We start from the raw sequence: 17,692 nt of genomic DNA on the forward strand, positions 1-17,692 counted from the left end.
CATAAAAGAATACTATGAACAATTACATGCCAACAAATTTGACAACCTAGAAGAAATGCACAACTTTCTAGAAACACACAGCCCACCCTTTTTGAATGCACTCCCCTTAGCCTCGGGAACTTGGCTGTGGGCATCGCACAGAGCAGCCTCATACAGGGAGAAGGCTCATTTGGTCGAGCAATTTCAGTAAACACAGCCCCAGGCAAGGCTAAGGGAGTGCAGGGGCCACCAGGCAGGGCCGCCTTAGGAAGGTCGCTGCGGGCTCCTGCTTCTCCCGGGGGGTCCACCCGGCAGGGAAAATGGTGTGGGCCCAAGGGAGCACGTGGAGGGGACAGGAAAGGCGGTGACGGAACCCGGGGAACACGTGGGGAGGTGCGTGGGGGGCAGGAAAGGCGGTGATGGACGCAAAGGCCACACCCACACCCGGCATCTGCGACGCGGGAGAGGCTGTAGAGATGAGTTGCTTCACCTGCCGTCTGGCGGGAGGAGAAGCCCGTGCGGATTCGACGTGCGGTCCCAGAGCGGCGGGAGAGCCTGTGTAGACCCGGCCAGGCGTACGCGGCGGTGGCGGGGATGGCGTGGACGGCGTGGGCGCGGCGCCGACTGCTCCCAGCGCGCGGAGACCAGAAGTGGCCAAGCGGCGAGACAGGAAGCGCAGCTCCGGGTCTGAAGGGGCCGGGGGCGGGGTGGGACAGAGGCGGGGGCGGGGTCAGGGCCGAAAGGAGACCCGGGCGGGATGCTGGGCGGGAAGGGACCGCGGGGCCCGGGCCGGGGTCGGCTGGGAAGCTGGCCGCCGAGCAGGCCTCCGAGGGTGGGAGCGGCACGCCAGGGGCTCTCAGGGACGAGCCCGAGGGTAGCGGCGCGGCTGATTTCCGGGGACGGAGAGCCTCACGTCGGGGATGCCCTGCAGGGGTCGGACTCCAGTCCCCCGGCCTCCTCAGCGCGTGGGACACCTGCGCCCGCCTCCGTCCTTGTCCCCCGAGGGGGCCTGAGGGCGAACACCACTTGACCCAGGACCTCCCGGCTGGCTGCCACCTGCGCCCCCGACCCCACCTGAGCGGCCAGCGACCGCGCCCCCCGCAGAGGCTTCCAGAAGCTGCAGCGGGGGAGGGCGAGCCTCTGCTGTTTCCCGAAAGCATCGGCAGGCATGGCGATTCCCGGGGGCGGGGGGGCGTGGCAAAGAGGAAAGGATAGGTGGCAGCAGGTAGGGGGACCAGTGAGGGCTGTCAGAGTGACGTCATGAGAACCGCGTGGCTCGGGGACCCCAGGGGATTCTGCGCTCGTGACTTCTGCAAGGTCTCGTCCCTCCCTTTTTTCACTCCGTATACCTTCAGTTCTCCAACACCTCCCCGAGGAAAAGTGTTCAAAACGTTGCGATCCCAAGCTTCAACCGCCTCATTCTGAGGCGACTCCTGGAAGCGCCCCGGGCCGGGTGGATGTCTGGAGGGCTGCGATCTTCACAGGAAGAAGGAAGAGAATAGGGGGTGCTGTGATCCATGCGGGGGTCCAGGCAGTATGCTCTTGGCCTGATAAGGGGTGATTTGCGTTCAGGAAAGGAGAAAGGCGGTCCTACACAGCTGAGAGCTGTGAACATGTTGCAGCTCAGTCCATCTCACCAATCTCTGAGTTTCAGAAATGTTTTCCGTGTCGTTCCATTTAGCGGTTTTGGACTATTTCGTACCTATGCTGTTGAGATTTTTTGTTTAGTTTTCTTTCCCGAAGGATTTACATTTTTTCTCTTTGGAATATCCTAGGACAGGTGTCATACAGTGTTTCTTTGGTAGTCCCTTACGTTACTTTTTTCTAAATCAAAACTGAAATGCAGCTAGATTTTCTCTTGATCGCTTATGATAGTGAGAGACGAAATGACCCATGAAGATGATAATATCAACCATTTGTGGGGTGCCTCTCCTGCATCCGGCATCGTTCTAGGTTCCCTCTCTATTCTGTCCTCTGAGGTGTTGTGCCCCTCCCCCCACCCCCGCCATTGGCTCACACCCCAGACCACACAGCTGCTAAGGGAAAGAACTAGGAGAACCGAGTCAGTCTGATCCAGTTTCCATGCTCTTCCTCCTAAAGATTTCAGCCACTGAAGCCAACAAAAATAGTTTCATAAAGAGTGGAAACCAGCAACAAAGGAAAGGAACTTGGGCGCTGGGTTTTTGTTATTGTTTCTCGCGCGGCTTGTGCTCCAGGTGGGGTGTGTATAAGCAGAGAACTGATGCTCAGGTGACAGAAGGTCGAGGAGGGAGAGGCATGGCGTGTGGTCCCCACGGCCTCTGTGTGGTCAGTGTGTATTTCCCCTCGACCCTCGAGGACCTGGTGACCTCGGTATAGATACATCTTTATGAAAGGGGGCGCGACGCTCCGGGAAGGCAGGAGCCCCGACTGCAGGGTCCCAGGTTCTAGCTGAGTGGCTCTGGACGACTATCGTCCGCCTTGCGCACTCCAACTGCCTCACCCTACAAGGGGGGCGGCCGGGGATCTGGCGTCGAGCATAGGGTTTCACACTGCTCAGGGGGGCTTACAGCACCACCCACGCCAAGCACTAGACAGTTAGATGCCCCTGTAAATTATAGTACTGGTTTATATTACACTTTCGGCCAAAACTTCTTTTCCAGTCTCCAAATGGACCCTCCCTTCAGCAAATGGGCAACAGTCACTCCAGCGTCCCCTAGGAGCTCGTCACTCACTTCTGTATCTATCACTCGAGCTCATGAAAATCGGATGCCTTTTCTCCCCACAAATGAGTCACCTGTGAAGCCTAACTTCCGCTTCAGTTTCTCACTGTCTCGCTGTGTCAACCGCGGCAGCGTGATGGTGCCGGAAATATATAGGAAACATTTTAAACCGTGGGATAAAAACACCCCCAGTCACAATTACAGGGATCAGAACAGTCGAAAACTTTGGACTTTTCCCAATACCTTACGTGTTTCAAAGTGGATTTCTGCAGCGAAGGGCGGGACCCAGCTCTTGGTTTCTGCAGGCAAAATCTTTCCCAATGAAAACTCCAAGGTCACCACGGATTATCTGCACAAACACTGGGGCCTTTAGGAGACTGTCAGAGAAACAGTCTGCAAGTAACAACTTGACAACAAAAACAAACAAGACCAGTTCCAAGTGTCCAGATGCACCGCTCTGGACACACACACCAGTCCTTCCCACGAGCAGTGGCTGTTCATAGAGAAACCCCGGGTACAGTCAGCGTGGGACCTTCAAGTGTGCGTTACCATCTGGCCCATCCAGGTTGCAACCCAGAACACGGAAGCAGCCCAGAATGGTGACGGAAAGGAGGTCAGAGGGGTGTCTTTACACTCTCAGCTCACTGTTCCCGGCTTCTTGGGGCCCCATTCAGACTCAGAGGTCTACACCTTCTGCCAAGCCAGAGTCCACAGACCCTGGATGGCTCTCTTCCTCCCTACCCATTGCAGACCAGGAAGCTGCTGACGGAGTTGTGATTAGGAAGAGCGTTGAAAGTTTTCACCCAAGAGGTGCCTTCCCCAGTCTCGGGCTTCCTCCCTCTCCCTCCCTCATCTTGCTCCAGGGCAGCCCGATGTCCCACTTGTCATCACCCCCAGCATCCCTGGCTCCGGCGTCCTGACATCACCAGTGCCTCCCCCCACAGTGCACTGCATGACCCCTGCGCGAGAGGCTTTACGGGTCACTGTACACGTACTCGGCCCCTCTCCCTTGCCGAGAGTTTTCCTTTCTGCAGGTGGGTCCTCCCTAGGACCCTGTGTTGCTGCTTCACTTTTCATAACTTTGCACTAAAAGGTGAGCTGCCTAAGACCCAGGTCTTTGTCAGTTTTGTCCCCTGATGCATTTGGGGGGCTTAAATAGTGCCTGCCATCTAGTAGAAGCTTCATAAACATTTGGCGAATTGAATTGGATTGAACTGAGACCTGTAACTCCACAGAGCTGCTCTGTCTGGGTTTCTGGGCCCTCAACGCAAGGTTGGAAGAGCTCTGAAGGGTCAGCCCTTCCACCCTCCTATGGCCTTACAGGATGTGTTCCAGGACATGAAGAGCCTTTGCTTTTCTCGTAGTTGATCAGCTTGCCAGGGTCCTGAACTTCGCTCCCAACTCAGCCGAGTTTCTGGCTGCCTCAAAGCCTTATAGGACCAAGTGCAACATGCATAAATAATGAAATGTCCGGGTGCCTACTAGCTGCAGGTGGTCTGCGCTGGTACAGTCCATGCCTTAGCTCACTTAATATCAGCAGCTCTGAAAATGGTGTTATTCTTACCATTTCACAGATTAAAAACAAAACCCCGAGGGACTTTCCTGGTGGTCCAGTGGTTAAGACTCCGCACTCCCAATGCAGGGGGCCTGGGTTTGATCCCTGGTCAGGGACCTAGGTCCCGCATGCCGCAACTGAAGATCCCGCGTGCCGCAACTAAGACCTGGTGCAAACAAATTAATTAATTAATTTAAAAAACCCCAAACCCTGAGGTTTAAGGATATTAAATTAGTTGCTCCAAATCCCTTAGTGCAGTGTGGGACACTGGTGGAAACCCAGGTCTGTCTGACTCCAGATCCAGTATCTCTGGCCCTTTCATTTCTAAAGGGTCTGCTCAGTATTTTAGTCAGACAGCCTAAAGCAGCCATCCTCAAACTTTTTCATCTCAGGACCCCTCTGCACACTTAAAAGTGACTGAAGACCCAGAAAAGTTTTTGTTTCTGTAGGTTACACATTTGAAATTAAAAGTGAGGACATTTAAAAATATTTGTTAACTGATTTAAAAATAATACTAGAGTATTGCATGTTAACATAAATGTTTTTATGAAAAATAATTTTACTTTCCCAAACAAAATATCTAGTGAAAAGAGTGGCATTGTTTTACACTTTTGCAAATCTCTTTAATGTCCTTAGCAGAAGACAGCTGGGTTCCCACAGCGCCTTTTGTATTCAGTCTGTTGCAATATGTTGTTTTGGTTGAAGGATTGGCAAAACTCTGGCCTCACATAGATATGTAGTCGGAACAGTGTGGAGTATCTTAATATCCTTCTCACATAATTGTGGACATCCTTCTTTGATACTATGCCAAAATCCAACAAATGGTAATTTCTTAAAGATGAATTGCAACGTAGAATCTAAAAGTGAATGTTTCTTACTCTGTTACGTGAAAATGTACTGGTCTGTTTGGCACTTGGAACGGGTCTTTTGTCCTTGCATGATTTTGTATCATTCTGCATCCATCATTTGGAAAATGCTGGTTCACTGAGTCATGTAGACCTTCTCAGTATACGGTAGAAAGCTCCACCATACACTCCTGGGAGGATGAGAGTGGGAAAGGCAATTAATGTTATAGTGTATAAGTTTCGACCTTGCAAATTCCCTGAATGGTCTCATGGACCCTCCAGGGGTCCTCTGACCATACTTTGAGAACTGCTGGTCTGTAGTATAAACCGAATGGTCATTGACCACAAAGCCCTTTGAGAGGACACAAAAGAAATAAAAAATTAAATCCAGTGATCCTAACACTTAAAAAGAAAAGTATGTTTAATTCAGTATGTGAAATTAAGGAAAGACAAAAAAAAAAAAAAGCAGTGAGCACTTAATTTTACAAAGCAGTAAGAAAAACCAAAACACCTTGGGTCTCATCCTCTGTTTGTGTACATATGCATGAGTGATGATGTCCAATCTGTGCAGCTACTCGTGACCCCAAGTCACAGCCATGCCATGGCTCCTAGACCAGCCTCCTGTGAGCGGAGGGTAGCTGGAGAGTCTGGGATGATGAGAAGCATGTGGGGAAGAGAGGCAGCAGCGAGAAAGAGAGGCTTGGTGGAAACCTTGAAGGAAGAGCAGGATACAGTGTAGTGGGGGAGTGTGTCCAGGTTGAGACAGGACCACAGACTGTTCCCTCCAATCTCCCTGAAGAAGGGTGAACACAGCTCGCAGTGTGGGCAGCCAGTCAGAGCCCAGGGCGGGCCACTCCGGGTCTGAAATGGCACTTGACCAGCGTGGCTTGGGTGCTGCGTTGGCCAGACTGAGCTGTAAATGTGCTTCTGTGGCACCCTCCAGCTCTGTCATCTGTCCCCTACAATAAACCTACATCATTGAAGTATACTTTATATGCGTAAAATACACACAATAGCCCTATAACTTCCACCCAAATAAAGAACTTCTCCATCGCACCAGTGAGTTTTCCCCGTGCCCTTTCCCATTGAATATCTTTCCAACCCTGTGCTCAGAGGAAACCACTATTCTATCTTTTTTCACCACAGATTAGTTTTATCCACTCTTGAACTTCATCTAAATGTGATCAGTCATTCAGTAGGTATGCATATTGTTTTTGAGAGTTATCCATGTTGTTGCACTTATCAGCAGTGCATTCTTTTTTTTTTTTTAAATCAGTGAGTATTTTACCCTAAGTATACCACAATTTGTTTATCTGTTTTCCTGTTGATGGACTTTTGGGTTATATCTGGGTTTTGACTATAATCTTCTGTGGATACTATGAACATAAATGCATGCAGTTTGTTTTCTAGGGGATAGCCTTGGGGTGGAGTTGCTGCATTGTATGCTAAGTGTATGTTTAACTTTATTGGATACAACAGCAGAATACACATTCTTCTCAAGCTCACATGGAATGGTCACCAAGATAGAGCACATTCTGGACCATAAAACACACTTTAACAACTATAAAGGAATAGAAATTATACAACATCTGTTGTCAGACTATGATGGAATTAAACTAAAATTCAATAACAGAAAGATATCTGGAAAATCCAAAAATACATGGAGATTAAACAACACACTTCTAAATAACACATGGGTCAAAGAAGAATTCTCAAGAGAAATTTTAAAATATTTTGGACCAAATGAAAATGAAAACACAACTTATCAAAATTTGTGGAATGCGGCCAAAGCAGTACTTAGACAACATTTATAGCATTGAATGCATGTATTAGAAAAGAAGAAAGATCTAAAGTTAATAACCTAAGTTTCTACCTTAGGAAACTAGAAAATGAAAAGCAAATCAAATCCAAAGTAAATACAAGAAAACAAATAATAAGAATTAGGGCAATAAAATAGAAAATAGGAAATCAATTAAACCAAACACTAGTTCTTTGAAAAGATCAATAAAATTGATAAGCCTCTAATCAGACTAAGATAAAACAAGAGGGAACATAAATTACCAATATCAGAAATTAAATTGAAACCATCAGTACAGATCCTATGGACATTAAAAGGATAATAAAGGAATACTGTGAACAACTTCTATGCCCACAAATTTCATACTCTAGATGAAATGGGCGAATTCCTTAAAAGACACAATTTGCCAAAACTCACACCAGAAGAAATAGCCAATTTGAATCAGCCTATATTCATTAAAGAAATTGAATCAATAATTAATAACATTCCAAAACAGAAAGTACCAGGCCCAAATGGGTTCACTGGTGAATTCTGACAAACATTTGAGGAAGAAATTGTAATAATTCTCTACACTCTCTTTCAGAAGATAGAGGGAATACTTCCAACTCATTCTGGGAGGCTATCATTACCCTATTATCAAAACCAGATAAAGACATTACAAGAAAAGAAAACTATAGACCAGTATCTTTCGTGAACATAAAGGCAAAATTTCTCAACAAAATATTAGCAAATAAATGGGCTTCCCTGGTGGCGCAGTGGTTGAGAGTCTGCCTGCCGATGCAGGGGACGCGGGTTCGTGCCCCGGTCCGGGAGGATCCCACGTGCCACGGAGCGGCTGGGCCCGTGAGCCATGGCCTCTGAGCCTGCGCGTCCGGAGCCTGTGCTCCTCGACGGGAGAGGCCACAGCAGTGAGAGGCCCGCGTACCGCAAAAAAAAAAAAAAAAAAATATTAGCAAATAAAATCCAACAATGTATAAACAGAATTTTACACCACAACCAAGCAGGCTTTATCTTAGCTCTGCAGGAGTGAATCAATATTTAAAAATCAATTCGTGTAATCCATCACATGAACAGGCTGAAAAAGACAAATCACATGATTGTATTAATAGATGCAGAAAAAGCATTTGACAAAATCCACCACACCCACAACACAGAGTTCATGATTAAAACTCCCAGGAAACTAGAAATACAGAGGAGCTGCCTCAACTTGATAAAGAATATCTACAAAATAATCTACAGCTAACATCGTATTTAATGGTGAGAAACTCGAGGCTTTCCCACGGAGATCAGGTACAAGGCAAGGATGTCCCCTCTCACTACTCCAGTACTGGACATTCTATCTATTCATTAAGACTAATAAGAAAAAGAAAGAAAAGGTATACACATTGGGGAGGAAGAACTGAAACTGTCTTTGTTCACAGATGACATGATCATCTATGTAGAAAATTCAAAGAATCAACAAAAAAACTTTGGGAACTAAGTGATTATAGCAAGGTTGCAGGATACAAAGTTTATCAATTTGACATAAAAGTCCACCTTTTTCTATATATCAGCAATGAACAAGTGGAATTTGAAATTAAGAACACAATACCTTTGAATTAGCACCCCCCAAAATGAAATACTTAGGTATAAATCTAATAAAAGGTGTACAAAATCTATATGAGGAAAACTACAGAACTCTGATGAACAAAATCAAAGAAAAACTGGATAAATGGAGAGATATTCTATGTTTGCAGACAGACTCAATATTTTGAAGATGTCAGTTCTTCCCAACTTGATCTATAGATTCAATGCCATCCCAATCAAAGCCCTTATTTTGTGCATGTTGGCAAACTGATTCTAAAGTTTATTTGTAGAGGCAAAAGACCCAGAATAGCCAACACAATATTGAAGGAAAAGAACAAAGTCAGAAGATTGTCACTACCCGACTCCAATACTTACTGTAAAGCTACAATAATCAAGGCAGTGTGATATGGGTGAAAGAAAAGGCAAATAGATCAAGGGAACAGAATAGAGAGCTCAGAAATAGACCTGCATTAAATATAATTAACTGATCTTTGACAAAGGAGCAAAGGCAATACAGTGGAAAAAAGATAGTCTCTTTAACAAATGGTGCTGAAACAACTGGACATTCACATGCAAAAAATGAATCTAGACACAAATCTTATACCCTTTACAAAAATTAATTCAAAACTATAAAATTCCTAGAAGTTAACGTGGGAGAAAACCTACATGGTCTTGGGTATGGTGATCAGCCTTTTTAGATGCAATGCCAAAGGTACCTTCCATGAAAGAAATCATTGATAAGCTGGACTTATTAAAATTGGATCCTACTACCCTGAAAAAGACAATGTCTAGAGAATTGTAAGACAAACTGCAGACCTTTAACAATCTGATGAAGGACTGTTATCCAAAATATACAAAGAACTCAAAACTCAACAACAAGAATACAGACAACCGGTTAAAGTGGGCCAAAGACCTTACCAGACACCTCACCAAAGAAGATACACAGATGGCAAATAAGCATAGGGAAAGATGCTCCACATCATATGTCATCAGGGAAATGCAAATTAGAACAAAAATAAGTTACCAAAACACACCTATCTGAATGGCCAAAATCTTGAACACTGACAACACCAAATGCTGACAGGGATGTGGAGCAACAGGAACTCTCGTGCATTGTTGGTGGGAATGCAAAATGGTCCAGTCACTTTGGAAAATAGTTTGGCAGGTTCTTACAAAACTAAACATATGCTAACCATACGATCTAGCATTTGTACTCCTTTGTACTCACTCAAAGGACTTGAAAATTTATGTTCATAGGAAAACCTGCACCCAGATGTTTATAGTAGCTTTATTAATAATTGCCCGTCCTTGGAAGTAACCAAGATTTCCTTTAGTACGTGAGTGGATAAAGAAACTGGTATGTTTAGACAATGGAATATTTCAATGCTGAAAGGAAGTGAGCTATTAAGTCATAAAAAGATACGGAGGAACCTTAAATGTATAGTACTAAGTGACAAAAGCCAATCTGAGAAGACTATGCACTGTATGGTTCCAACTACATGACATTCTGGAAAAGACAAAATTACGGAGACAATAAAATAATCAGTGATTGGCAGGGAGTGGGTTGGAAGGGTGACTAGGCAGGGCAGAGGGGTTTTAAGGCAGGGAAATCACTCTGTATGAGTCCATAATGATGAATATATGTCATTATACATTTGTGCAAACGTGTGCAAAACCGAGAGTGAGGTCTAATGTAAACTAGACTTTTGGTGTTCATGATGTGTCGGTTCATTATAATGATGTGTAGGTTCATCAATTCTTACAAATATACACTCTGGTGGGGATGTTGATAATGCAGGACAGGAGATATATAGGAAATTCTGCATCTTCCCCTGAATTTTGCTGTGAACCTAAAACGGCTCTAAAATTTTTGTGTTAATTAAAAAAAAAAAAAGACGTCTAGTATGTTTAGGTCCCAAGACATTAAGATGTGGTTGAGACCATCCTCTGCTCCGAATGCCTTTCATTTGTAACCCTTGTTGGAAGAAGGAAACCAAGGTTGGTGAGGTTGGTCTTTATTACCTTTAATTGGATGATTCCTTCCCTGTTTCTGATCTTCCCCCTTCCCAGGGTCCTGTAGATCCTCCTGTCTCCTGGGCTCTGCCCCTTGAGCAGCCTTCTGGGTCCTCATCTCAGATCAGCTCCATAACCCCACTCTCCTCGCAGGGTACTGCCGCCTCCTGACTTGCCGTCTCTTACCGCGGAAACCAGTGGTTTGCGCGTTATCCACGTGTTCACCAGAGACCTGTGAAGAAGCCCCTCTGTGTCAGGCTCTGTTCCAGGCCCTGGGGTCCCAGAGATGCTCACAATGAGGCCCTGCCTTTGTGGAGCTTATATCCTGCCGAAGGAGACAGACAGTAAACAGCCCCCCAAACAAGGAAAAAAATTCGGATGGGATAAGAGCAGTGAAGAAGAGACATGGGGAGTGACGGGTGGGTCCAGGGAAGCCCTCTCGCAGGAGCCCCCTTTGTGTGCAGATGTGACCGTCAGGAAGGAGACATTGATAGCCTCAACCACTGGTCTCAGGGGTAGTCTGAGGGCCTTTTGATGTCCTCTTCTCCGTATCTTTTACATCTCCTGCTTGTTTTCCTCTTTCACTGTAACGTCCTTCTAACACCCCAGCATCCTGGTGCTCTCCACCAGTCTGAGCTCACCATCGCGCTGTGCCCCCAGGGATGCGCCCCCCGGCCCTGTGGAAGCGTACCAGGAAGCCACATTTTACCCAAGGGCACTTGTTAACCCCCCCGAGTTGGAGCTGAGGAGTCTGACAGTAGACTCTGCACACTAAGTAATCGGGAGCCCAAGTCCATTGACGTAGACGTTAACCTCAAGTGAACACCTTGTGTTGAATTATATCCTATTTTGAATTGACTGGGTTGTCCAGGGATTTTCAAGCCTTGAATATATACAATTTTAGAAGATGGTCCTGGTGTGGTAATGACTCAGACCCCTAGCAAAAGCAAACACATATCTTTTCTGGAGAAAATTACTTTCACTAGCCTCAAGACATTCTTCTATATAGTTCTTTAAATGCACTCTCTCCAGTGCACCTCCAGGAAAACAGCTTCCAAGTATTTCAGACAAATCAGGATCATCAGATGTAGGCTGTTTATTAGGTAGGCTGATTATGACTAATGAACTAAAAGCAGCCTTTGAGATGCCTTCAGGAAACAGAATTTTATAAAAAGTCATTAACAGTTTTGAAAAAGAACCCAATAGAATTTCTAGAAATAAAAAAATGCACAGTAACAAACTCAAGGAACAGGTTTAGCAGCAGATTCCATAGAGCTGAACACGTAATTAGTGAACTGGAGGGAAAGTCAGAAAAAGCTACACACGGAGCAAATAAAGACAAAGGGTGAGTGATGTTAGGGAGACCCAGTGATAAGGTCTCACAGCTGCAGAAGGAGAAGAGGGGAAGTTCGTTTCCAGAAATTTCTGGACATTTCAATGCATTTAATCTCCAGCTGTATGATAAATAAGAAAAAACAGAATTGACTTCATTGTAAAGAAGTTAAATCTAATTCTGTAAAAAAAACATTTTTAAGCCTTAACATTTTATGTGCTACAGCTTTCTGAGATGGAGAATTAAACTTAGGAAGCGAGGTTATTCACAGATACAAGTAGATGGAATTTAAGGGTCATGACTATTAAAATACTATTACTAGAGGCCCTGGAGTTGTCCTGTTGCTGTGATTTAAGCAAGTAGATAAACTCACAGAGGGAATAAGTGTGGAGTCACTTGGAATCCTGGAGAATCCTCGCTCATTCACTGATGAACTTTGTGACATTTGATGTTTCACTTTGCCATTTGCAAAATGGTTCAGATGTCTTCCCTTTGGCCTATTGTGCAGTTGAAAAAGATTTCTCAGTGAAACGTCCAGAACAGAGCATGTCCCGTGGTGTGGTGCTCCATGGCTGGAGGGTGGTAACTGTCATGAACAGTCAGCTGAGTTCAAAGTACATGTGGAAAGTAAACATGAACTTCTTTACAAAACAGAAACAGACTCACAGACTTAGAGACCAGACTTATGGTTACCAGGGGGAAGGGCGTGGGGGAGGGATAGAATAGATTGGGAGTTTGGGACTGACATGTACACACTGCTATATTTAAAACAGATAACCAACAAGGACCTACTGTATAGCACAGGGGACTCTGCTCAGTACTCTGTAATAACCTAAATGGGGGAAAAAAATTGAAAAAGAATAGATACATGTATATGGATAACTGAATCACTTTGCTGTACACCTGAAACTAACACAACATTGCTAATTATACTAATTACTAATATATACTAATTACTAATTACTAATATACTAATTATACTAATTACTAATATATACTAATTACTAATTACTAATATACTCCAATATAAACTAAAAAATTTTTTTAAATATTAATAAAAACATTCATGTGGGAAGTAAACATGCAAGAATTGCTAGGAAATACCTAAGCAGAAGGAAATAAGGCAGAAAGAACAGAATATAAAGTCAGACATGGACATGATTACACATGGGACTTAGTATGAGGAAGGGGCATTTCAGACCAATGGAGGGAGATTTTCATTCAACAAACAGTGAACAACTAGCTGGCCAGCTGGAGGAAAATAAGTTTGGATTTCCATCCAAATTTAATCTAGAGGGATCAAATATTTTAGTTAAAAAATAAGAAAATATGGGGAAAGGGAGGGAGAAAAAGGCCTTTCTAAGCAAAACAAAGCTCAACAAACTGTAAAAAGAAAAATAAAAAATGTTTTAACTGCCTAGGGGGAAAAATTTCATACTCAACAACAAACAGGGAAGAAGATTTTTTATTACCTACAATAAGGAAATAATAAATATAGGATTGTAAAAGCTATAATACACAATTTAGTATTATATATCCATACGTAGAGGAGATGTCCCTTTGTGTAGAAAGCAAGGGCGCTTTACACTATATTTATATATGCGAGGGTGTCCGCTCCCTTCTCAGCTCCTTGCTATTTTGGTTGTTTCATATCGAAGTGTTTTAAGGAAAGCCTCTTCTTTTTTTTCTTTTTTTTTTAACACTCCACACTTCCAACACAAAGGGCACAGTTTCGATCCCTGGTAGGGGAACTAAGATCCCACATTCCACATGGCATGGCTAAATAAAAAAAATAAATAAAAGAAGAGAAAAAGAAAAAAAAGAAAGAATGCTTAATTGAGACCTTAGAGTACCATCCCCTGACCAGCCGTGCCAACTTGGATTGATTTGTAGTGACTGTGGACACTGTATTGAAAAGGGTTCTATGATTTCATCCAGACTCAGTAGGAAAGATGCTCAGTTTGGGACTTTCCTGGTGGCGCAGTGGATAAGACTCCACTCTCCCAATGCAGGAGGTCCAGGTTCGATACCTGGTCAGGGAACTAGGTCCCACATGCATGCCGCAGCTAAGTTTGCCTGCCACAACTAAGGAGACTGCGAGTCACAACGAAGGAGCCCTGGAGCCACAACTAAGGAGCCTGCCTGCCACAAATAAGACTCGGCACAACCAAATAAATAAAAATCAATCAATCTGTTTTTTTAAAAAGAACAGAGTCACACATTTATTTTTATTCTATTTTTGGCTGTGTTGGGTCTTCATTTCTGTGTGAGGGCTTTCTCTAGTTGTGGCAAGCGGGGGCCACTCTTCATCACGGTGCGCGGGCCTCTCACTACCACGGCCTCTCTTGTTGCGGAGCACAGGCTCCAGATGCGCCGGCTCAGTAGTTGTGGCTCGTGGGCCTAGTTGCTCTGCGGCATGTGGGATCCTCCCAGACCAGGGCTCGAACCCGTGTCCCCTGCATTAGCAGGCAGATTCTCAACCACTGCACCATGAGGGAAGCCCCAGAACGTCTATTTTATTTTATTTCGGAAAGCCTCTTCTTAAACGGCAGTGCTTTCCCAAAGTAAGCAAGTAAGGTGAAAATCAAGCAGTAAAAAATTATCCTTGAAAAGCCTTTTTTTAAAAAAAAATTTAATATATTTATTTATTTATTCACTGGCTGCTTTGGGTCTTCGTTGCTGCGCGTGGGCTTTCTCTAGTTGTGGCGAGCGGGGGATACTCTGTTGCAGTGCGCGGACTTCTCGTTGCGGTGGCTTCTCTTTGTTGCGGAGCACAGGCTCTAGGTGAGCAGGCTTCAGTAGTTGTGGCACGTGGGCTCAGTAATTATGGCTCACTGGCTCTAGAGTGCAGGCTCAGTAGTTGTGCTGCATGGGATCAGTTGCTCCACGGCATGTGGGATCTCCAGGGACCAGGGCTCAAACCCATGTGTCCTGCATTAGCAGGCGGACTCTTTTTTTTTAATATAAATTTCTTTCTTTCTTTCTTTTTGACTTCGTCGGGTCTTTGTTGTTGCGGGCGGGCCTTCTCTAATTGCATTGAGCGGGGGCTACTCTTCACTGCAGTGCGCGGGCTTCTTATTGTGGTGGGTTCTCTTGTTGTGGAGCACGGGCTCTAGGCACGTGGGCTTCAGTAGTTGTGGCACATGGGCTCAGTAGTTCTGGCACACGGGCTTCAGTAGTTGTGGCGCATGGGTTTAGTTGCTCCGCGGCATGTGGGATCTTCCAGGACCGGGGCTCGAACCCGTGTCCCCTGCATTGGCAGGCAGATTCTTAACCACCGCGCCACCAGGGAAGTCCCCAGGCATATTCTTAACCACTGATCCACCAGGGAAGTCCCTGAAAAGCCTTTGAAATGAAACATGCACAAACACAGCTGGGGGGCAGGGGAGTGGGGCATGTCAGTGAATACAACATCCATCCGGGTCTGTTTTGGCAAAATCTCAGGATTACCAGTAGACAAGCCCAGCAGTTCTTCTAGGAATTTATTTATTTACTTGTTTCACATAAGTGAAACATTCTGTGTGAGAGGTTTTCATTACAGAGTAGTAGTCCTAACAGTAGTCCTAACAAAAGGTGGAAAAGAAACAGCTGGTAAATTGTGGTCCATCTTTGCTGTAGGATGCTCTGCAGGTGTGGAAAGAATGAGGAAGAGCTCTGTGTACATAAGCAGCTCACTCTCCAAGGTATCTTGAGAAGCAAGATGTGGGTCAGAGTGAGAGGATGTTATGGTTTGTCAAAGTGTGGGGGGAAGATACTCTTATTTGTTGAATATGTACAGAGAACTTCTGGAAGGACACCCGAGAAATGAATAACCTTGGTTCTCTATTGGATAGGGAGGATGCAGGAGTAGGGAGGTGGTCTATCACTACCTACCTTTTAATATACGTTTACAAATTGAACTATGTTTATCTAGTCCACAAATTATTTCTCGAGGCTACTATAATCAGAAAAAAAAAAAAGGCTAACAACTTAATAGAAAAATGGGCAACATATGTGACTATATAGTTCCTGGAAAAAGAAACGTGCACAACATAGGGAACTCTACTCAGTGCTCTGTGGTGACCTACATGAGAAGGAAATCCAAAAAATAGGGGATATATGTATACGTATAGCTGATTCACCTTGCGGTACGTATAAACTAGCACAATATTGTAAAGCAACTATACTCCAATAAGAAAACAACAAAAAATTAAAAAAAGAAATACACAAAGATCACAAATGGCTTTTAAACTTATGAAAGCATACCAAGGCCATCACTTTAATGAGAGAGCCAATTAGAACAATATTAAGATTTTTTTTCAACAATAGATTAGTATAGATCAAAAAGTTGGATAATACGGTGTGTTGGGAAAGGTATGAACAAAGGCATTCTTGTATGCTGATGGTGGGCGTGTAAATGGTATAACTTCTCTGTTGAGCTGTGGGAAATTTCTGATAAAATTCAGAATTCACATACCCTTTAATTCAGTAATTCACTTCCAGGAATTTGTTTTAAATCCACCCCAATATTTATGCCAAGACGGATGCACAAAGGTGTTCATTGCGGCATTATTAATAGCAGAAAAGACTGAAGATAACCAAAAATGCCCTTCTGCAGCCTACTTAAAGAATAGGTTCATGCAACAATAGAATATGTGGTTAAAAGATCCATAATCCAACAGTAAAAGATGGTTCATCAAACAATAAAAGAATAGAATAATAAAAGAATAGAACAATAAAACAGCAAAAGAATCCAGTGGTGGAATAGAATACAGGAGTCAAGAAGAGCAGGCCAAGTGTGTGTGTGCTTATGTACTATGCTCTCCGAGACATTATAAATAACGTAAAAGGTAAGTTGTGAAATACCATGTACAACATGATACCTCGTGTGTAAAAAGGATGAGGGAAATATATATGGGCTTGCGTAAGCAGAGAATAGCTCTGAAGACTATAGGGACAGTGGCAGTCTCTGAGGACGGAACTCTGGACCTGGGGGTGGGGGGCACATACCTGTGGAGGGGATCAGGCTTGCTGTGGGGCGAGGGGCTATTAGAGAGAGAAGAGCTTTGAAGATGAGCCGGTGGCCCAGGGAAACATGAGGTTGGGAGGGGGAGCGAAGCAGAGGGTGTATTATTTTTCAGTGCACGTTTATTTTCAAAATTTTAAAAGTAAAGTGGCTTTATAGTATGCTCAGGGAAATGCAACCACTTTTTCATTTTTATGTGTTTCCATTTTATATGCATCAGTGTCCCCTGGTTGTTCCTGCTTTTTCACTTACATGCATTTCATGTACATTTTTCATGTGTATTACAAGTAATGTTTGCCTCTGATACCTATCATTTTATACACTGAGATATCACCCACATCCTTCAGGATGACTACTAAAAGTTTTAAAGAACAGAAAATAATGTGTCAGTGAGGATGTGGAAAAATTGGAACACTTGTGCACTGTTATTAGGAGTGTAAAATGGTGCAGCCACTGTGGACAACAGTATGGCGGTTCCTCAGAAAAATTAAAATAGAATTACCATAGGATCTGGCATTCCCACTTCAGGTATATACCCAAAAGAACTGAAAAGATTTTTACACCCCCATGTTCACAGCGGCATTCTTCACACTAGTTAAGTGGTGGAAACAACCCAAGTGTTCATCAAGGGATGAATGGAGAAACAAGATGTGGTCTATCTATACATGTCATGGAATATTATTTGGTCTTCAAAAGGATTGAGATCCCGTCACATGCTACAACATGGATGAACCTTGAGGACATTACACTAAGGGAAATAAGCCAGTTATAACAAGACAAACACTGCATGATTCCACTTATACGAGGCGTCTGAAGTAGTCAGAGTCTGCAAAGAGAAAATAGAACGGTGGTTTACCCGGTGCAGGGGGGGAAGGAGATGCGGAGTTGGTGATTAA

At 44.3% G+C, this 17,692-nt stretch overlaps 1 protein-coding gene across 2 annotated transcripts in view; it reads left to right on the top strand.

The window, feature by feature from the left end:
* Positions 1-429: 429 nt before the first annotated feature.
* Positions 430-17,692, top strand: part of FAM3B (FAM3 metabolism regulating signaling molecule B) — a 54,414-nt gene continuing 37,151 nt past the window's right edge. For both annotated transcript variants that reach the window (XM_067737308.1, XM_067737309.1), the window contains exon 1: positions 430-664. In XM_067737308.1, the coding sequence (XP_067593409.1) occupies positions 574-664 (91 nt within the window). In that variant the 5' untranslated portion in view covers positions 430-573. The remainder of the gene's footprint in view (positions 665-17,692) is intronic.

Source organism: Pseudorca crassidens, chromosome 5 (genome assembly GCF_039906515.1).
Source record: "Pseudorca crassidens isolate mPseCra1 chromosome 5, mPseCra1.hap1, whole genome shotgun sequence".
Taxonomy (NCBI): Eukaryota; Metazoa; Chordata; class Mammalia; order Artiodactyla; family Delphinidae; genus Pseudorca; species Pseudorca crassidens.